The sequence below is a fragment of the Ylistrum balloti genome, unplaced genomic scaffold (genome assembly GCF_031769215.1).
Source record: "Ylistrum balloti isolate Yb309-2 unplaced genomic scaffold, AGI_CSIRO_Ybal_v1 Utg370700, whole genome shotgun sequence".
Lineage (NCBI taxonomy): Eukaryota > Metazoa > Mollusca > Bivalvia > Pectinida > Pectinidae > Ylistrum > Ylistrum balloti.
Window position 1 is genome coordinate 20,430 of NW_026782420.1, and position 22,743 is coordinate 43,172.

Here is a 22,743-nt window from a genome sequence, read left to right on the forward strand (position 1 = left end):
CAAGTCTTGGTGTAGATCAAGATGTCATCAATGAAACTTTCTATGTTCTTCATGCTCTCTAGCAGAATCCTCATTAGGCGGCAAAAAGTAGCCGGTGCGTTTACCAAACCAAATGGCATAACAGAAAACTGAAACAAACCGATGGGTGTTGTGAACGCTGTTTTCTGTTTCGATGTCTCCTCCATTGGCACCTGCCAGTATTCTTAACTGAGATCTAAGCGGGAGAAATATCTGTTTCCTGACAGTCGAGAAAAAATATCGTCCGCATTCGGCATCGGTTCAGCGTCGAAGATGGTTACCCGGTTCAGTTGCCTGTAATCAATACCAAAGCGGTTTGTGCCGTCTTTTTTCCTGACGATTACCACCGGTGCTGCATATGGTGCATCGGACTTTTCAATGACTCCCATCTTCAGCATCTTTTCTACTTCTTCTCGGATGGTTTCCTTCAAATTATAGGGAATCGGATAGTTCTTTGCCCTAACTGGTTCGCTGGAAGTTGTTCGGATATCATGAACTACCAAATTAGTTCTCCCAGGAACATCTGACAATACATCTGAGAATTCTTCCAACAAAGTCTTCATCTCTACCTTCTGTTTGGATGTCAGTAGCTCTGATACTTGCACGTCTTCTACTGTCTCTGTCCTCACAGGTGTTGGTATGTTGAAACAATCAGTACTCGGTAATTCCTCTTCAATACCACCAGAATCCCCCTCTATAACTGATGAACAAACCGCGTTAAGAACGCCAGCTTCATTCAATCCTGTCCCTTCTCGTTGAACGTATCGACGCAACAAATTTGCGTGTAGAACTTTCTGCCTGCCGTCGACAGACACAACATAATCCATAGGCCCTTTACGTTCAACGATGCCATAAGGCCCACGCCACTGCATTTGGAGCTTGTTCCGTTTCGTAGGTAGCAACACCAACACTTTCTCACCTGGCTCCATCACTCTGTTCTTCGCTTTCCGGTTGTAAAACTTTGCCTGTGTGACTTTCGCCTTTCGGAGCTGTTCTTGTGCCAACTTGCAGGTCTCCTCAAGACGTTCTCGCAGATCAAGAACATATTGGTAAGTACTCTTTACTTCGGGGTCTGCAACCTCCTTCTCGCACAATTCACGTAAGATCATCATTGGTCCACGTACAACCCGTCCGTATAGCAACTCAAACGGGGAAAACCCCAAGCTTTCCTGTGGTACCTCCCTATACGAGAACAATAAAGCATTCAAATATTTATCCCAATCCTTTGGTCGCTCAGAGCACATCCTTCTCAACATCTGTTTTAGAGGTCCGTTATAGCGCTCAACCAGCCCATTACACATGGGATGGTAAGGGGTTGTCGTAAGCTGACATATTGAAAGTAGCCTGCTAACTTCTCCCATAACAGATGATGTGAACTGACTCCCTTGGTCTGTTAGTACTTCCTTCGGTACTCCAATCCGACTGTATACGTCCACTAGCGCTTCTGCTACCCGTTCGGTCTCAATTCCCTTCAAAGCTACAGCCTCTGGATATCGTGTGGCGTAGTCGACAATCGTGAGTATGAACCTATTTCCCCGATCAGTAGCGGGTTGCAATAGTCCGACTATATCGATGGCGACTCGCTGAAACGGCGCATCAATAAGTGGCATCATTCCAAGTGGCACCTTCGTCACTCTGCCTTTCGGGAAAGTCCTCTGGCACACGTCACAAGAGCGACAATACCTCGTCACGTCAGACTGTGCTCCCGGCCAATAGAATTCTGTCATGATCCTGTCACTAGTTCGTTTGGCTCCCAAATGGCCTGCCATCACAGAATCATGAGCAAGTCCCATAACCTTCTGCCGGTACGTCGAGGGAACGACGAGTTGCTTAAAAATCCGTCCCTGCTGCGTAGATGGACTCTTATACTCCCTGTATACCAGACCATTCCGTGTGAAGAAATGTGATTTCCCACCATCACGTCTCTCCTTAACTTCTCCCGATACCGCCATCTCACGAATCTTAGCCAACGTTCCATCTATTATCTGGGCATCCTTGAAATCTATGGGATTTATTTCTTGAAACACCTTGGGAACCTTCAGTGGTCTGTATGGCGTCTCTTCCGCCTTCTTCTGTGCCCTGGTCTGTACTGCACTAACCTGTTCCTCAAGGTTCCACTTCGGATTCGGATCTCCAGGAGATCTAATACCATGTATGTTTCCCAAAATGAGGTCATAAATTGGAGTGTCCATGCACCAAGCCATAACAGTTCCTTGATAGTACGGTGTATCAACGACAACATTCGCTGTATCAACTTTCAACTTACTACCATCTGCCAAGGTACACATCTTGGTATCACCAGTGAAATCTGCGTCCACGAGACTCCTTCTGATAACGACTCCACTACAACCTGTGTCACGCAACACTGTGACAACATGCTTGCCGATAAGACCTCTGACCACAGGCATACCAGAATCCAACACCGGCGCACTACATGAAATGCTGAGCTGATCTGGATCTCGTTCATCGTTGTCATCTTCACTTGAACTAAGAGCTCCACATGAAGGCGGGTTACCCGTCTTCTTGCCGGATGAACGATGCTTGCGGATCCCTTCTATTTGTGCTGCCTCTTGTGCATCAGAGTCTGCCACTAATCCGACACGTGATTGCTTCTTCTTGGTACTGGCTGGACAACTGTAGGAAAGATGATCCGTCTTCTTGCAGATATAACACGTCTTTCCTCCTAAATTGCTACCACTAATGACCTTACCTTTAGGCTCAACCCTTTTACCAACTGACTTTGTGAAGTCCCCTTGGGAACATTTCCCTGATACTGCTTATGTCCAGTATGTTTCGCCTTTACAAGGTTCGAAGGGTTGCCTCTGGCGTCAGCAAATTGATCTGCTAGCTTCGCCATTTCTGCCATGGACTTTGGAATGCGTTCCTTCAGAAACAGCCTAAGCTCACTTCCACAAACCTGCAAAAATTGGTCCCGAAGCATTAAGTCCTTTAACCCGTCGTAGGTCTTCTCAGCTTTCGCCAGCTCCAACCATCTGACAAAGTAGTTGTCCAACCTTACAGAAAACTGAGTAAGCGTTTCACCTAAGTCAGGCCTACCAGTCCGGAACCGTTGTCGAAACCCTTCCTCGGTCATCTCAAATCGTTTAAGTAAAGCCTCTTTCAGAGTATCGTAGTTGAATGACTGTTCCACGGGTAGTCGACTGAAGACGTCTAAGGCATTACCCTTGAGAAGAGCACTGAGGTTAGTCGCCCACTGACTATCTCGATCCCAGTGTTGAGCTATAGCATACCGCTCAAACCGCTGCAAATAACTGTCAATGTTGTCCTTCCCTTCTTCGTAAGGAGGCAGTTTAGGACCCTTCACTAAACCATGGGACATCTTCTGGTCAGCATTTCCTGTAGGATTAGCACCTTGGGTTTTCTGATATTCCAATAACTCTATCTTCCTGCTATGTTCTCTCACAGCACGTTCCTCACGCTCCTTCTCCAGTGACAACTGTAACGCCATTTCATCCCTCTTCCCCTTCAATAGAACTAGCTGGTGCTGTCTCTCAGCTTCGGTTCGCTTTTCCTCTCTATCAAGCTTCCTCTCTTCTCTCTCTCTGTTTTGTTCATCAAGAAGAAAATCACGGAGCTCTGACCTCTGTAGTCCAAGAGCACTCCCAGTTTTAAGTAATTCTTGAAGTGACGATATCATGCAAGTGGGTACAATGGAAACAACAAGATACATGTACAACAAAGCAACATAAGCAACAATTTGTGTCGTACAGCAAAGTAATGCTACAAATATTACTACTGAACTCACCTCGGATGAACCAGCACAAATACAGGTTGCTATAACGTCAAATCAATAGTGAGAGGGTGAAATCTGTTGTGTTCTAAACGAATCCTAGTTATATTCAAATTACTGATATAGCGCAAAATGAGCCATTCTACTTACCATGCAAAGTCGCCTAATCCCACCGCTGCCACCAAAAAGTGTAACCTGGACTCGCATAGAATGGCACAAACACATAATATTCAATATATACAAGTTTAATACACTATATACACATTATAAATTGTACACACAAATGTAAATATGTACAACTCACTCACTCATTCAAAACACACACACTTTAATAATTACATATGAAACAGTATAGTCTGTCCTCAACAAATCTGGAAAGAGGTCTGGAAACGTCTCTGGACCGACTAACAACCAGCAATGTTCACAGCATCGAACAGTTGCCCATAGGAACGTCTGATGACAAATGTCCAAAGGAATTCATAAATAGAGCACAACTGTCCACACAGCATAGCACCTGCCCACACAGGATATCAGAACATCTGTCCACACAGGACATCATAGCATCTGACCACACAGGATATTAGAACATCTGCACGACCACACAGGGCACCCTAGCATCTGCCCACACAGGACATCATAGCATCTGTCCACACAGGACATCATAGCATCTGTCCACACAGGATATTAGAACATCTGCACGACCATATAGGACATCATAGCATCTGCTCACATAGGACATCATAGCATCTGTCCACACAGGACATCATAGCATCTGTTCACACAGGATATTAGAACATCTGCACGACCATATAGGACATCATAGCATCTGTCCACACAGGACATCATAGCATCTGCCCACACAGGACATCATAGCATCTGTCCACACAGGACATCATAGCATCTGTCCACACAGGACTGTAACTGGCGGCTGTCCTGGCCCACATATGACTCTGTATTCTATATATGTATGTACTCTGACTGTCTCACATTCGTTCCCGCCATCAACATGGGTAGAACTGCAATAACACAAGACTACGTCTGACTATGCTGACTATATAGTCTATAATGATTCATAAATATTTGTACACAGTATTTCTTCTATTACAACTATTTGTGTATATACATTCATCTGCCTACATACAGTAACTGATATGAATCTATTCACTAATTCTACTCTGAATTCCATGTTATTCATTGACATATTGACAAGTTTCGCTTATATTTATTAAATATAAACTAAATTCATATAACAGTTGATATCTTATAGCTATAATAGAGATATATTGAACTGTACTCATATAGCGTTATAAGCATATACATTTATCGATAAATATTCGCCTCAAATATCAAACACAACCGATTTCGGGCATATAATTGCAATATAAAGGCACAAGAAATGATTACAAACTTACCGCAAACTGTATTTTGCGTTGGCTAACCCCATATAAGCAATAACTGACTGCCAAAATTTATATTTATAGAATTTACAGCAAATAATTAAGAAAATAAAAGTACAATATTTAGACGAGATAATACCTGATTTCTTTCATCGAATACATGTACAAATAGTTCAGACATTGTTTGATATATACAAAAATGTAAACTATACAAAAGTATGGTTGGGACTGTGACAAAGTAACACCCAACGACATGGACCAAATAGAAAGATACGTGGTTCTACTGTACCAGCCAACATCGGGACTTAGTCATGTGAATGAAGCCAGGAAATACTTGTTCACTCACAACCGTAAGATGGAAAACATTCCTCCAACGTTGAATGCTCTTGAACAGCACGTGAAAAGGGCTGTTTACCAGGCAGGGTATATCTGGGGACAGACACTTACTGGCGAGCCGGATGTTCCTTCACCAGAATTATGGGGGTGGAAGAGAGTGAAAGATGATTCCCCATGGATTCCATGCTAGATAACCCTTCCAGAGGCAGCCAAAGGTTGTCAGGGTGCAAGAAGGAATGTACTCGGCGATGCAAGTGTGTCAAAGCAAATCTGCCGTGCACACAGCTGTGCTTCTGCCCAGGACAGTTTTTTTTATTAAATGACATTACTATTAAGGACAGGAACTCTTGTGTTAAGTGAGATTCTCCCATACTTTGCCAAACAATCTATAACTAAATTATCAGGTTCGGATTGTTCAAACAATGGTACGTCCTAAAGACATTTTGTCACCTAATCGATTCGGATTATGACAATTTTTAAAAAAATAAACATATGAAGGAAAACTGCATAAGTCTTGAATTGCATTTTATTAGATTCCTTGACCTCAAAAATATAGGTATAAACATCAAGATAATTGAAATCGGGGCACTATGAGGAATTTCATGGACGAAATCTTGTTTTGTGGCGGCCATTTTGATTTTCCAGATTTTTGACGGGAACGGCTGGAGTGAGGTCGTGGTTCCCGCAATTTTTGAAATTAGCATACCCAAAACTCCCCTAGGACAAATTATCATGCTTCTTTCCGGAAGTACACGCCCATTTCACATATCCGTCTTACTAGTGGCAGTATGTACCTACAGAGGAGAATCCAGCCGATGAGGGGACACGTGGTTTCTCCCCAGAGCAGTTTGCTGACAGTCTGTGGTTTAATGGACCATCCTTCCTTCGCAATCACATCAGCCCTGATCTTGATGTCGAATATTCTTTGGTGGAGCCAGAATTGGACAAAGAAGTACGACCTGATGTTCACTCGTGGAAGACTAGCATACGTCCTACACTGGGAACATCTAGATTCAATCGTTTCTCCAGTTGGAACAGCCCTGTGCGTGCTATCCGTACTATACGAGTTCAGTTGAGGAGTCGTTTCAATATCCAGAATGATTTTACCAGACGCGAGGTTGAGCTTTTCGTCATCAAAGAGCTCCAGATGACCTACTTCAGTAAAGAAATTCAAGCGCTTCCAAGTCTTTGCCTAAGGATAGCTCTGTTCTTTGCTTGAATCCTCACCTTGAAGGGACTGCTGCGTGTTGGTGGACGCATTAACCGAGGTGACTTTCATGAGACCAGGTCGCAGTCATATTGCCAAGCTCCTTGTGCAACATCACCACTTGCAGGTACAACATCAAGGACGCCACATGACCGAAGGTGCAATTCGTAATGCTGGACTTTGGGTAACCGGAGCAAAACGTCTGATTGCTTCCACGATACATCGCTGTGTGACATGTCGCAGACTACGTGGGAAGTTTTCCTCTCAGAAAATGTCGGATCTGCCTTAAGATCGCCCGACTCCTTCACCGCCATTCACACTGGTTGGTGTTGATGTATTCGGTCCTTGGAACATCATCACTCGACGTACAAGAGGCGGAAACGTAAGTTCGAAACGATGGGCAGTCCTCTTTACCTGTTTGTACAGCTGAGCAGTCCACATTGAGATCATCGCAGAGATGACGTCATCATCATTCATCAACGCCATGCGGCGGTTCATTGCCGTCCGAGGTAAAGTTTCGGAGTTCCGCTCAGATTGCGGTAGTAATTTTGTAGGAGCGGTCAATGAGCTTGGAATTCACTCTATCAACATGGGAGATCCTCAAGTGAAAACTTACCTGGACACCAACAACATGATCTGGAGATTTAATCCTCCCCATGCATCTCACTTCGGCGGAGTATGGGAGAGAATGATAGGAATAGCCCGACGCATTCTCGACGCGATGCTTCTTGACGTCAAAGATGGACAGCTGACAGATGAAGTGCTAGCGACTTTCATGGCCGAGGTTGCTGCTATAATGAATTCTAGACCTTTGGTTGTTGTTTCTTCGGATTGCGAGATGCCTCATTTGCTGTCGCCAGGAAAGTTACTTACTCAGAAGACCACTGACGACATAATCGTCCGGCAGGACTTAAGTATCAAGGATATGTACCGCTCGCAGTGGCGAATGGTCCAGGTCATGGCGAACACGTTTTGGAAACGCTGGAAATCGGAATTTCTGTTTGCTCGACAAGCTCGTTCTAAGTGGAACTTAGAGACTGTTAATCATAAAGTGGGTGATGTTGTGTTTCTCCGGGACAAGGAATGTCCCCGTCTTTCGTGGCCGACTGGTCTTGTTACCAAAATCTTTCCGAGTGATGACGGACTAGTGCGTAAACTAGAGATCCGGGTTGTGAAAGAAGGAAAACCTAGCGTTTTCATTCGATCCATTTCGGAAGTGATTCCGCTACTTGATTCCTGTGAATAACTTTTTCGTGTATTAGTGCCAAGTGTGATGCGAACTGTTGTGACATTTAGATGCAGAGACTGTGCAATGTCAAATTATGACCTCAGCTATATTGATTTATGTGTTTTCATTGTTTAGTTGCTGTTGACTCGATTCGTATTTCGATCTAAGGTATAGATCTTGTGAAACTTTTCATGAACTTGAATGATTAGAAATCAGACGGGGAGTGTCATGTTAGTGTAATAGAGTTATCCCCCTTCTCGGAACTCTTGTTTATATTTGGTAGCGGGGATTTCCATTTTCTGTGTCGTATGCTGAACGTTTCAAGATGTCGGACGTGTTTACATCGCTGAGCGATTCCACAGTACAATTCTAGGAATTTTACCGTCTCTAGTCCCCCAAAGAGTGAGTTTATTGTCCCATACAAGTTCAAGAATTATGTTCTTCCAATTGTTGTAAAATAGTCACTGCCTTTGATACGCTATGCAAGTTGGAACTTATTACCAATCTGCCAATTTTTCCACTGTCCCATTTCGCCCCATAATGTTTTCATCCTGAATCGACCCACTATTTGCTCCCATCTCGATTTCGTGTTATTTCTGTGTTTTTGCTAAGTATGAGCCGTAGTAGATTTTTCTCAATTACTCGTGTTGTGTGCCCAAATTTTGGTAAGTGACTGATGAGTGTTCATTTTGCTCTTTCAGTTTTTCACTACATACATGCTCACATCCGTAGTCTGATCTATATACATACATCGATCAACATGTTGTACTTCGTTTGACTTCTGCGTGTTAGCGACATACTTGAAGTATTGCTTTTTCTGGAATAAAATCGAAGCCAACATTTCTACATGCTTCAAGCGTTCTTCATTTTCATCGATCACAGGCTTGATAGATACTCACATGCATTTCTAACAAATAATATTAAACAGCAACAGGAGTTCAATACAACATTACAGCGATGTATCACTTCCAGCTGTAAGACATCTAGATAGATTTCTTTAAATCAAACCATTTAGGGCATCGATTCTGATTGTATTTTTAGAGCAAAATTCACACTGAATGTTAAATATTCTTACCATATTAATTGACTTTACTCTCAAAGGACCATGGAAATCCTAGTTTGTAATTGTACTTGATAGTTTCATCATATTTCAAATCAAGGTTATCATTCTGTATTCAGATATTCATAAACTTCGCCATGAGTTATAGGAATACTCAGAGAGCAGTTTATGTTCGCAGTGTGTCTACATTTCCATCAAAGTATGATATCAGATCACTTTTGTTCCAAATCTTTAACGTAATTGAAATCTTGCTAAAGGGACCAGATGTTATACAAATATTTGTTCGTTGTAATTCGGCACAGTGCAGATTTTAAAGGAGTCACTTGAACAAATGGTTCCATTAACAGTCGCATAAAAGGTTTTCAAACGAAGAACTGTTTTCTGATTTTCAAGATCGAAATTGTATATTTTTGGATGGAGCGAATTTTACATAGCCCAATCTCATGAATTATATACTATATTATTTACTGTTTAGATTCGTTTATCAAGACCACTATTGCACGATTCTTATGACTGTGATAAAGTCGTATTTGACTTCATATATATAAGTAAAATTCTCCTTTAAACATCTATCAAGACAGAATTTCAAACAGTTGAATTTTGTGGAAAAACAAAAAACTTTTAACGTACATTTTATACAATGTATAGCGAGATAATACCTGAAAATACTGTAATACCTGAAATATGAAGTTCTATACGAGTGTCTAGAATAATTACCAGCACATATGGTATATGTCATATGGTAGGTTTTTTATATTGCTTTAAAACCTTAGAGATAGCATCATTACCATAAATTTAAAGCTTTGCACATCGCCTCAGCTAACACACATTCTAGCTTTATGTTAATCATTCAGCTGATTATAATGTTCAAAAAGCTTTCCCAGTATATAAACATGTAAGGAGGATACAATTGTAAATAAGAAAAATGACATACTAATGTTTTAAGTAATATCCAAAATGTAAATATAACCAACGGACATCTGTACCCAAATGCAGTTTTCTGATTTGTCGATTTTTCTTTTCATTTCTCGATGAATAAATAGAACTAGCTCCGCCCATTTGATGACGGACTGCAACATCAGGAAATTGTCAAATATGTACACAAAGAATAAACAATGCAATTATCAGGGGTAAATGCGTTATTTTATACTTGTATCAATTTTTGTTTGGAATGGGACGGGCCCACCAATGAATTAGCTGTCAATGATGTCACGTCATGTCACGCCAGCTGTTATAATTTGGTGATTGGGTATAAAATATTCCGTCATGAAATTATCTAATCATTTATTTATTATTCTGGGTTTTTTAATCTATGTAAGAAATTGATTATAGCGTTTTATAGAAATTTGTTTTAGTTTCATGCTGGTTTGAAAGATAATACAAACTTTTCATGAATGTGCCACGTGCATGCATTCACTTTACAAAAGAATTTATGGAACATCTTTTACTGAACAAAACTGACTGGAAATATGAAATTCCCGACTTTTCCAGAGTCACGTCTTCAGTATCTGTTTGCCTTTAAATAATTGATACAGAAAATGTTACTAGATATATAGATTTATTCTGACAATGTACAGAAAATATGTACAGGATTAATTATCTGATAGTCATCTCTTTATACAATTTATACTAAAATAAAGTTCACCGTCTATTTTTTTCTTTACAACAATACTTCTGTGGCTGGTTTTATCAATGTTCATCTAGATTATATTCAAATTGTTTAAATGTCGTTGCATTTACAACATTAAATGGAAGACTGTTCCAAACATCTACGGTCTTTTGCGTGAACGAATATTTCCTGAAGTTCAATTTTGAAAAATGTGTGTGCGACCCTTCGTTGACGGATAACAAGTCTGCGACCTCTGAGCCATATTTCCCGGAAATTATTTTATACACCTTTATCATATCACCATGTGATCTTCTATATGCTAATGTTGGCAATTGTACTTTTTGTAGACGCTCTGTGTAAGATAATGGTGAAAGGCCTAGTACCTGCTTGGTTGCACGGCGTTGGACATTTTCGATTTCTGCCACCTGTTTTTCTAAATGAGGGCTCCAGCCTTGGACGGCATATTCTAAATGAGGTCTAACTAAAGTTGTGTACAACAATTTAAAACAATTTGGGTCCAGATATTCCATTGTTCTTTGCAATACTCCCATGACTGAATTTGCTTTATTAACCTTATCAAATATATGTTTATGAAACGTTATCAAGAATTGTAACACCGATATTCTCTTCCGAGTCCACAAATAGTAATGGCTTTGAATCTTTTTTCAGCTTGTAGTTGAATTTGACCACATGTTTTCCTCTGATGCGCATCATTTTACATTTGAAAACGTAGTTGCCAAGTTTCCGACCATTGTTGTAATGATCTTCTTGCAGATTCCTACAATCTTGTTCGCTATTTATTGCTCTGAAAGCTTTTGTGTCATCTGCGAAGAGTTAAGTACTTGTTCCCTCACTCGTAATATCCGGCATATCATTGATGTACAATACAAATAAAAGTGGTACTGATATATCACTTGTCCGTCTGAAATTACAACCTAACAAAGATTTTATAAGCTTGTGCGGTATTTCAGGTTAGCATTTATTGTATTTCCGTAAGTGCGCTGTTACTCCCTCATACAGAGAGTATAGTCCGCTCGGTCTCTTCATTTGAGTAACAATATATATAGGTTGAAGTTATAATAGTTTACAGTGGATTTCATTGATCGTATGATAAACATTAGGGATGACACATTCATATTCTTTGAGTCCACAAGTGTTACTGAATCGATAACTTCCGGATCTCCAGTTCGAGTTCTACTATATTATAATGAATCACTTTCACGGATATTTATTACAAGATGGGTCATGAATCAACTTATTCTGATAAGTAAAACCTTTAACCCTGCAATTCTGCCTACAGTTTCTATATACAATATCTTGTTTACTACTATACTATCCCACATGTAAGAAGTTAGTTACAAGGTATATCATCTATTACAATATACACATATTGTCTACTAAATTCCAAGATACGTTTAACACCAAAAGAGCAATAATGATCAAATTGTAATAATGTGAAATGATAGTTATTTATTAATTTAATCGCCTGAGGAGGTTTGGACTGACTATAAATCGTAGGTGTACTGGGTGTTGTCACGATGAATGAAAGGTACTTAATCTCTGCGTCCTATATTTATTTTATTTTATTTTTATGTCTCCATGGTATCCTATTATACCGTGCACGCTTTTTAGGATTAAAACGGGAATTTTCACGAGAGTTTGGTAATCATACTTATATTAGTACAATGTGTCTCATGGTGATAAGTACATGTATATAACGACACGTGTGACATGTTTGTATTGAAGCTGCTATATATCTATAGTGTAATCCAAGCCCTTGTTCGCTGAGGTTACTGAAACAGGTCATTTATCGACTCTGCATTGTCATTCCCAACTGTGTGAACCTAAAAAGTACAAAACAATAATGTTAGTATACTAACAACCTTAATCACAACTAAACTATTAATCTTATTTTCTGTCTTTACTGATTTTGTTTAAGATACTTCACACATATAACGACATTAAGAAGCCTTGTATCGGTCGCCGATTATTCTACTATTTGATATATGTATGCAATATCTTTGAGTATTTCCTGTCATAACTAAATTTGAATATTGTAAAATACTAACAACTAAAGATATATGAATAGTTTATTTTTCACCATTAGAATAATTCAATTGCTCGCTGGGGTAATTGCACCGTGAACAATCAGTGTCATTTTAAGGCTGGGTCACCTAGAAGTAGCTGGTAACTACTTCACTAAACAAGATACAGGAGGCCCTTCACATGTCTTCCAGAGAGCTGGAAGGAAGGGGGGGGGCACTTCTCAGCTTTATGAGAAGCCAACCTCCATGTGGAGGGAAAGTAGAAACACACGCCTAGGATCTTCACAGAGACTGTGTAGTATATCAGCAGAGGTATCACTGTGCCTTACATGAGAAAAAATACAAGTGTTTCCCTGGTTTTAAAACCTAAAACAATGTACCAGGTATTAGAATAAAAGAAATCAAATGTAAAACTGCACGTATTTCAGTTGCGGTAAAGCACAACGCACCAAAACCTTCGTGCGCACATAGTACATATTTCGTTCGTACATCGTGCATATATCGTACTATACAATATTGTGCGCACACCCGTGCGACAAGACCGTATACTTTGTACGGTTTGGTAAAAATGATTGGCTTATATCATTGATTGACAATTAAAAGGAAAACTCGTTTAGTTATAACCAAATAGGATCACAGGAAATTGATTGGTGAGTATAAAAACCATTTTCAATGGGACAGTTTTCGAAATAGCATTTGACCTTCATTAAATAGTCTAAACGTATATAGCTTCACACATCAGAAATGTTCTTCGTTATATATACTCAACAAAAAAAGAAAGGTTAACATGTTTCCTTGGCGAATACCTGTAAATGAGTGAAAACAAAATGACGTTTGTGCAATATTAGAAAATGGTAATGTTTTACATAACAAAATCCAAGGGGGTTACCAAAATCATTCAAGCGTGAAAGTCTGTAAAAGCTAAAGAGCTGCACGAGGTTTTCTGCGACTAGCTTGTATCTTCGCTTGAATTTCATAAACATTCAAACTGACAACTGTTCCTTAGATCCTTAGGACTTAGAAATCTCACCGAATCTTGCTATCTACCAACTTTATCATTATGCCCCGGCTATCACAAGTACAGAGAGAAAGGGCTGTAGGCATGATCCAGGCTGGGGAGTCTCGCCGTCGAGTTGCACGGCATTTTGGTTGCAGTTTTAAGACAATTTACCAGTTGGTAAGTCGTTTAAACCAAACTGGATCAACATCCGATCGTCCCCGAAGCGGCCGACCCCGTAAAACGACCGCCAGGGATGACCGTCGTATACGATTGATACACTTGCGCAATAGATTCGTAACCGCAATAGAGACTACAAGGACATTGTTTGGGCGTCGTGTGTCTCCCCAAACAGTCCACAACAGGTTGAGGGCCTACCATTTGAAAGCGCGGTGTCCCTACACTGGACCCAATTTGTTGCGACGTCACCGTAATAATCGGCGTAACTGGACCCGTGTTCACCGTCGTTGGGCCTTACGACAATGGAACAATGTTCTGTTTTCAGATGAGTCCAGGTTTTGCCTGCAACACGGTGACGGAAGGCGCAGTGTGTGGAGGTGACGAGGGGAGCGTTTTGCGAACTACTGCGTCGCAGAACGGGACCGCTTTGGCGGCATTCGATATCGGGACGAAATTTTAAGACCAGTGGTTCTGTCGTTCTTAAGACGCCATGGCGTTGGCGCCATTTTTTAACAGGATAACGCACCAGCGCACACCAGTCGCGTCAACAGAACTTTCTTGCAGCAAAATAACGTACAGGTGTTAGATTGGCCATCTAAATCACCTGATTTGTCACCGATTGAGCATGTCTGGGACGTTCTTGGGCGACGCGTCTCAGAACGTCAAAATCAGTCGTCAAACTTGCAGGAGCTGGCCCAAGCCCTGATCGCTGAATGGAACAACATCTCTCCTCGAATTATCCGCCGGTTTACGAGTTCCATGCGACGACGCTGCAATGCTGTTTACTTCGCAAACGGTGGCCATACCCGTTACTAATGGTGTTACCTTTGAAATTGACCCCAACGTCCTTTACAGGCGAATAAAATCAACTGAACGCAAAGTTTATAATGAACTATGACTACAGTTTTATCAGAATTGATCAATTACTTTATTCGTACATGATTGGTAAGGATTTATGAAGGGGTTAATTAATCACAGAATAAAGTAGTGTTACCTTTCTTTTTTTGTTTAGTATATTATAAGAGAATGAATAAACCCTATCCCATATTTATCTAAAGGTCATTTGGAAATTTATTTTTACCACGATAGAATGGCACAGCTTATTTCGTCCAGTTTTCCTGTCACGTATAACGTTGTGCGATCACATAACTGAACTAAAGACACAAGTGAATAGCAATTTATTTTAAATCAACTAAACTGCATCATACAGCTGTTTGTTTTTCTCGTATCATTGATGCTAAGGATAAATTTTGAAATCTGCGGGGCGACTGAAGAAAATCAAAATTCACAGAAAGAATTGTAGAAATATAGATGGAAAGATGTACTTGTACTAGGACATAAATATCTGACGATTTGAAACGACCGTCAAGTACATATTTTTGCCAGTGAGATTTAGAGAAATATCTCATTGATAAAAGTGTTAATTTCCGTTTTTATTAGGCACTATACTGATTCATAAGATATATTTAGTAATCTTAGGAAGCCGAAATACTTTCGATGTGTGTTTAGTACACTCTTGAAAACGTTTGTCTCTTAGTAATGGAATCCCTACCACGTATCATGGGAACAGAAGTAGTATGTCCTTGGAGGTGGCATGTTGTTAAAACTGGTAGAGAGGCAGAACGAGTAGGCTCCTGCGAAACTAACATTCATCCACTCCCCGACTTCCATCAGCGGCAACTGGATGTTGATTGCTAGACAATCCATGCAGCAGCAGGTTGGTCCCCAAATAGTGCTTGCATGCTTTTCTGTTCTTAGCTATAGATTAGAGATAATATAAATATAACTGTATTTCAACATAAAAATATGTCAACATGTACATGGATATTGTTTATTTTTTGTCCTAACCAGAATATGATTTTAACAAGGAACCAGACAAATGATTACTAAGGAGTAATGAACAGTCTCAGTGTGTTCATTACGTGATGTTCATTCGAGTATTAATCTCCAGTCATACAGTATTACATCATTGATTATAAATGTTTCTGAAATGTTAAAGCCCCAATATACGTAACATTCACCAAAAATTTAGTGCAGAATCACACATGATTATTGAGATATTCTCTAAGATGTAGTTAAAATTAAGTTATTCAAACAATAGTTACCATGACTTTGTGCATAAAGTATTGATATATGAGCAGTTGAAACTCGCTATTTGTAAACACACCTCCATTTTAAACACGCCGCCATCGAAATTACGATTGTTGCCGAAACACGTCGGAAAGTTCATGACCTGATCTCGCGAGAGTTGAGGTTATTATTATTTATAGAGGAAGCACATGCAGATATGTCTACGGTAAGTTTTTGTTTACAAACATTGTTTGCGGAGTCTTGTCGTAGACTTGAGGTATTCCTGTGATAAACATTCAGTGTTTGGGAAATTATTAGAAGGAAGAATTAGTTTAGAAACGATACGACGCACAATTATAACGTAAGTATTCAGAACTGGCCAGATGTATGATTGGAAAAAAAGGAAGCCACTGGTGAACGTCTGTACTGTGTCTACCATGTTTACACACGCGGAAATGCGCTTGCGCAATGTCATCGCTACGAGCGGTAATGTATGAATTATTGTGGGTCCCACATTGTTTATTTTCCGATTTTTTCAATTTTTATTTAAATTTAAACCAGTCAGTTTTATTTGCTTTAATTAAAGGAAAGTATTTGTTTTGTTACATATATTAAGGGCAAAATAAGATAAAAAAAATTTTTATAGTGATTTTTTACGTATATTGGGGCTTTAATGTTTCCAAAGTCCACCACTTGTGTAATGCCTTTATGCATTTACCTACATGTATAAGGTATTTATAAGACTTGTTATGCTTCTGATGATTGCTAGATTATAAAATTAAAGGTTAAGAATGTAACCTCAAAACACAGGAAAACCAACCTTTTTAGAAACAGGAGATGTGCAAAATCCGTCCGTAATTTCTTTAACCCAATTGAAAGACCCATAAACTCCATCATTAATGTTGTACATCACATGTTCAGTATTGGTTTTATCTGAAATATCGTCTTATCGTTTTAAACAATCTACGCAATATAGCCATGATTAAGTAAATACAGTAAATAGATTCATAAAGAAAAAAACACAATCACTCAATATATATTTGATGATACGTACCATGGTTGTAAACAAACTTTCGTCCAATGATAATAACTCCAGCGCTGACTGCAGTTTCTACCAAGAAACGTCCTGGTTCAGCGATAATTTTCACTCCGTTTGTTTCCGGGAAATATTCGTCAAGACTCTGGTTTATAATGTCTGCATTCTAAATGTATACAGAGAAAAAACAATATGATAAACACAAAATCTTTTTATAAACAATAGAGGATATTTAATTGTGTCTTCAGTAATAAATATAGTTTACATGCCAAACAGCCTAATTACTGCCATACAGATATAAAAGTAGAAAACTGACTAAGCTTTATCCAGACTCTACTCACTTCTTAAAACTTCGCAGTAAGCGACATAATAAAGTCAGTTTTTAAATTCAATATATGTTAACAAATATTAAATTTCAATGTAAATCAATTGATTTTTACATTCGTATAGAAGATGTTACTTATCCATGATACTAACAGAAAAAAAATGTTGAAAAACATTTAGAGAGTTTAACCTATGGCAAGTTACTACGCGGCTGAAAATATGGCGGCAGCTGTAGTCGCTGTTGATGACAAGAATCCTCTTGAAAACAATACCTTCAGGTTCCAGGTTTTGTGATTTTTTTTGTCAAGTTTGAAAGATAATTTGTGTTCTTTCTTAAAATTGATGGGAGTGTGTAAGAGTGTTATTTTTCACGAGTTAAAAATTACAAAAAGTTTATGCATGACATATTTTTTAAAATTTCAATAGAAAGAATGTAAAAGATTTTCAGTTAGAGAATCCCTACTTCGACGCTTTTTCTTGATAAGAGGATGCTATATATTCTTTTCGTTGCTGTGTCTGATAAATGCTTTTGAGTACCAACGTACCTCTTCTATAGTCGGTCGGTCAACTTCTCGTCCTCGGAAGCCACCTCCTATATCAAGGATCTCCATAGCACAGCCGACCTGTAGTCCCATATCAAATATCATCCGTGCCTCTTTGATAGACGTGGAAAAGGCGTCGACACTAAGACACTCACTCCCAACATGGAAACTTCAGGCAATGAGACAAATGAGATAAAAAGGTTTTTTTTTAATTTCACTATTATATAACAGTAGTAAGACGAATTTAAAATGAAAACTATTTTAAGTTGAAATTTTGAAATTCAGATTATACAGATGAAGTTTTGAATCATTCAACTGACCTCACACCAATGACGTTCAAGCCTTTTTCTTTTGCTGATATTAATAGATCCGTTGCTTCTTCGATAGTACATCCGAACTTCTTTCCGAGGTCATATGTAACTTTGTATGCATGACTTGATCGGAATCTCAGTAGTAATCTGTAAAACAAATATAGGAATTGGATTTTCCTTTTATATTAACCATGGTTTTATGGAGCAGTGTATATTCTATGAGGCGCATATCCCGATAGTCTTTTTCACCAAAATTTACTGTATAGCAATTCTTGTTAATGCGTGACAATTTTACAAGGCACTAAAAAGTTCCGCTCTTAAGTGTGAAAATGACATAACAAAACAGAAACATTTTTATAGATTATCATATTTAATCTGACTAAACATTTGATTTTGTGTCGTGTTTAAATTGTTTTGATTAAATGTAATAACTATAATGCAATTGTATAACCACGTGTTTGGCAAAAGTAGTTCCATTAACATTTTCATGCACAAGTTCAAAAGTTTCCATGCTAGTTTCATCGAGATTTTACGATGGTTTTGTTGTTAACTGTAAAAATGATGGAGACAGAATTGTAACGTTGTTACTTTTATTCCCGAAGTAGAAGTGAGGGGTTTTGGGGAAAAACAAGTAATAGATTGTCTGAAGAACGTGAACTTCTGATTGGCTGATTCCATAGCGGCGCATGCCCAGATTGGTCACGGGTGAGCATGGAGTCCTGCGACCATACTGACTCGCTCAACGCAGCATAAAGCCTCAGTTACTTCACGCTTATCGGCTACACCGGTACTATTTGAATCTGCTCAACTTGACAACACTATACTTTAAAGGTTTATCTTAGTGTCGCGACCGGCCGAAAGAGTCTAGGGGGCTTGAGCTTTTTTGCAAATATACGATTAAGTGGTTTGACATAATAGTTTACAGAGAAGACTATACTACAAGAAAAATACCATTCTGCAGTGAATGAAAGGTTTACGCTGGTCAATTACCAAACAATTGAACAAAGATTACTAGTGTAAGATTTTATATATATAGTATTTTGGAGTTAGCGTAATTTCGAGCAGATAAATTTAAAGTCTAGAAAATATATGGGTTGACAAGACTTTAAAAAATAGAATAAATTTTCAAAATATCATTTACAAAAACAAAAAACAAAAACTATGAAAATGAAACGACTATATTTTCCCTAGGAAACTGGTATGGTAAACATCTTAATATGGCAATGTTGTATAGTCATAAAAGTTTGCAAGTGTAAAAAAGAGTCGTAAAAATAAATCTGTTTCCTAATTAATATGAAGCGCTGCAACGACGTTGACAACTTGGTACTGCACTAAAATAACATAGTGGTCTTGTGTAAGTGTTCCTGGGAAACCTATTATGTATGTAAAAATAACAAAATCAAGGAAAACACTCGATATTGAGGTCACATAACAGCATTTTGTTGCATTGTGTATATACAATTATATTGATAACTACTTATATACGTCTTAATTGCTTCATAGCAGCTTTGAAAATCCTGTTAATAATTTGCACAATTTGAAACTTATTTGTCGTCCTTGTAAAACCCTTCTTCAAATTTGAAACATTACTTTTTATGGATGTAATCTCCACTCCTGAAAAATAAGTATTAGATTACCTTGCAGTCCCATACAACATCTTGATCTTGATCAATTCCTCCTCACTATCAAAGGTCATCAGGTCAACATTGTGCTCTTTGGCGTAGGAAAGATGCGAGTTTTGTTTGCATGGATTGGCGTAGATGATACGAGATGGATCGACCCCTAATTCTAAGATCTGCTGTATCTCTTCCTATGACGTCAAACGAATACATATTGTGTCAGTATTTTTGCGACGCGCTAATAAACAACTATGCCAATGAGCATGACCAAAGCATGCTATATAGATAAAAATGAACGTATCTTTATTTGCATCATGCATTCCTAGTCTATGCTCGGCAATAGTGAACTTATGAACTGAAAATTTGGTTTTAGATTTTTACATAATTAAACAAGATTTACGGTAGCTGTTTCGGCTTCATATTTTCAGTTGGTTACATGTCGTCATGTATAAATAACGATGCCATTTTGCCTATTGCCTTAATGCTGGGGTCCAGTAATTGATAATTCAATGTAAAGTGAATACCTTGCTTGCACAATCAAAACTGCTGCCAAGCTTTGCAAGGACTTTGGCGATCTTCTCATCATTGTTACATTTCAAAGCTGTAAAATAGAGGTATAAGTCACGCTGTAAAACAGTAAATGTTACTTGTATATAAAGATTTGTCATTTTTGTGGTGCTTTTAAAGGAAGAAAAAGTATACTTCACTTCGAAAGATAAGATTTTTAAAAATGTTATTCCTCCACAGTAGAGACAAACAGAGAATTAAACTGCATCATACATCTGCTTTGTCCTTCGAGGACTTGTCAGTGATGGCAATGGCTGAAATATTGAAACGTCCATGTAGGCTATAGCGGAAAATCCAAAGTGATCGGAAGAAATGCCAATATCTCGATAATGAAAGGAAAAATGACAAATAAAATAGTCTGAAATATATATGTAATTACCATAGAATAGTTCCACCCTGGGGAGCAGTTTGTTCCATTTCCTGTATCTCTCAACTACCTCATCAATATCAACGACAACCAGAGGATCGTCTATTTCCTGTATCAATGTTTGGAACAGAAACCTCATGGAGCTTTAACCAATAGCAATTCTTACACATTGCCCAACATTAGACGTTATGTTATGTTTGACTCCGAATGGCGAAAAGTTAAAGAAAAAATAATTTATGAAGAGAGATTGTTATACAAATAAAGTACAACGTTATATAGTTAGATTATCACATTGTGGTAAATATTATCTCGATATTGATGGTTTATCTGACTGTTCTTCATTAATATTATACCAAAATATCACGAATAAAATCTTCTACAAATCCCTACCATTTGATAATCTTACCAATTCTGTTTGGTATTTGACCTGTTTTCTTATGTATTCTTCACGGGGACGTCGCTCGTCGACGATAAGCACGTTATTATAATCCATTTTCTTTTAAGACAAAAATCACACGTTAATATTTTTAGTGATACAATAGTGAATATCTATAATTATATTTGTCAGACACTTTGAACTTAGTTGTATCATTGTGAACCACGGAAGCGATGATACTCCTTCTATCTAACCTGTCAATAAATTGCGATGCTTAATGGTTCATATTGCTAGTGCTGCATTAGAATGGTAAAATTGGCATTATTAGTTTAATGTTTTCTTTTATATCACGAACGGTCAGCATTGGTTGACCCAAACTTTGTTGGCATATACAGAGTCGCAGTGTCACTGCTCCAATGTCAGTTTAATTTAATTATCAACATCCATTTAAATCGTGACGTCAACTTTAACTTTTTATTTTCAGTTTGATAATTCATTTAATAATTTAAAACTAACACTTAGTATCATTCTTTATCTAAGTCACTCATGGGGGAACAGATTATCAAATCACGAATAAAAAGTTTCTTGAAAGGTTTGAATGGTTTCTTGTCGTTCTTACAGACACAACGCATGCAACAACGCTTACTTTTCCTGACCCCATTGAATCCGACATCATGACCATAATAAAATTCATAATTTCAGACAATTTCACTTCATGCCGCCGAAATGAACGCCCACTGTATGTTTTTTAAGCAAGAACAATAGCACACTGCTAGGAATTTTATCGCGTGACATATCGGTTGTGAAACAGACGTAGTCATGTGATAAATATGTTTAAAACAGTATCGTATCTTTTAACAGGTTTTTGCAGTTTATCCTACATCTCCACATAAGGAACACAAAGTTTGCTAATTTGACCGTACAATGTTCATTTCCTTGCTGTTTGTTAGCTATAAATTCCAAATAATGCACATTTCAACGGGTTTAAAGGATGCATTAATGATGGTCAGAATTAATCCAGGTATCTAATGATATATTAAACAAACTATAATAACTGAAGATGAAGAAATAGGTAGTAGTAATTAACTAATACTTGAATCATAAAAGATGTCAGATAATTATAGACAAGGGTGTCGTCACATCCCAGGCACTGGTGATTACATGTAATTAAAGAGTGAAAATAATTTTGTCTGGGAACCACAGGAGCTCGGCCTAGAAAGCCTGTACACTACGCTTTGACATTTAAGTTCAATAAAGCTTTATTAACACAATCATAATGTAATTCATATGCAGTTGGACACAAACCTGGAAATGTGCAAACAATCAATCCTACTATTTATGCATCATATAAAAATTGAAACTCTGCGCATGCCATTCTCATGTGGCGGTGATGCTAAGAACCTTTGACGAGATATCAACTCCATGACGATGCATCGCCAACCACGTCTACAATACAACACTTATCGTTTTCATTGAAATGAAGAAATAATACGTTAAATCTTGAATCTTTACTTTGTAGATATGTCTCGTAAGGCAATAAATTTCAATGGGTTATATTTCTTTTATCAAATCAATCTTTCATGAGTTCAAAATGTATGATGTACATACATATGTACCTTTTCCATTTCATAATAAGATAAAATAATTGTGTTGAGTTTCTTCACAGAGGAATAAAAGTACACATTGGAACTGGATTCGACTGA

General features: G+C 38.2%; 3 protein-coding genes across 3 annotated transcripts; 1 reads left to right on the forward strand and 2 right to left on the reverse strand.

Annotated features, from left to right (window-relative positions):
- Nucleotides 1-203: 203 nt before the first annotated feature.
- LOC132557591 (uncharacterized) lies at nt 204-3,676 on the reverse strand. Its single transcript, XM_060222099.1, has 2 exons — nt 2,754-3,676; nt 204-2,652 (listed from the first exon to the last, which is right to left on the reverse strand). Exons 1-2 carry the CDS (start codon nt 3,674-3,676, stop codon nt 204-206), a joined length of 3,372 nt encoding a protein of 1,123 aa, XP_060078082.1.
- A 3,490-nt stretch (nt 3,677-7,166) lies between these two features.
- LOC132557592 (uncharacterized) lies at nt 7,167-7,955 on the forward strand. The gene has a single exon (XM_060222100.1). It carries the CDS (start codon nt 7,167-7,169, stop codon nt 7,953-7,955), a length of 789 nt encoding a protein of 262 aa, XP_060078083.1.
- A 4,458-nt stretch (nt 7,956-12,413) lies between these two features.
- Nucleotides 12,414-21,157, reverse strand: LOC132557593 (ornithine decarboxylase-like). The gene is made up of 10 exons (XM_060222102.1): nt 21,071-21,157; nt 20,677-20,773; nt 20,255-20,331; nt 19,749-19,921; nt 18,121-18,258; nt 17,804-17,969; nt 16,953-17,100; nt 16,719-16,831; nt 15,381-15,586; nt 12,414-12,450 (listed from the first exon to the last, which is right to left on the reverse strand). Exons 1-10 carry the CDS (start codon nt 21,155-21,157, stop codon nt 12,414-12,416), a joined length of 1,242 nt encoding a protein of 413 aa, XP_060078085.1.
- Nucleotides 21,158-22,743: the final 1,586 nt, after the last annotated feature.

Excerpts from the sequence above, each read along its gene's own strand:
- LOC132557593 (XM_060222102.1), bottom strand. The coding sequence starts at position 21,157 with ATGGATTATAATAACGTGCTTATCGTCGACGAGCGACGTCCCCGTGAA. Across the intron at positions 19,922-20,254 it reads GTTTTGATTGTGCAAGCAAG|GAAGAGATACAGCAGATCTT; the intron begins GTATTCACTTTA and ends TTGACGTCATAG. Across the intron at positions 18,259-19,748 it reads ATGTTGTATGGGACTGCAAG|ATTACTACTGAGATTCCGAT; the intron begins GTAATCTAATAC and ends TTTGTTTTACAG.
- LOC132557592 (XM_060222100.1), top strand. The coding sequence starts at position 7,167 with ATGACGTCATCATCATTCATCAACGCCATGCGGCGGTTCATTGCCGTC.
- LOC132557591 (XM_060222099.1), bottom strand. The coding sequence starts at position 3,676 with ATGATATCGTCACTTCAAGAATTACTTAAAACTGGGAGTGCTCTTGGA. Across the intron at positions 2,653-2,753 it reads AAGGGGACTTCACAAAGTCA|TTGTCCAGCCAGTACCAAGA; the intron begins GTTGGTAAAAGG and ends TCTTTCCTACAG.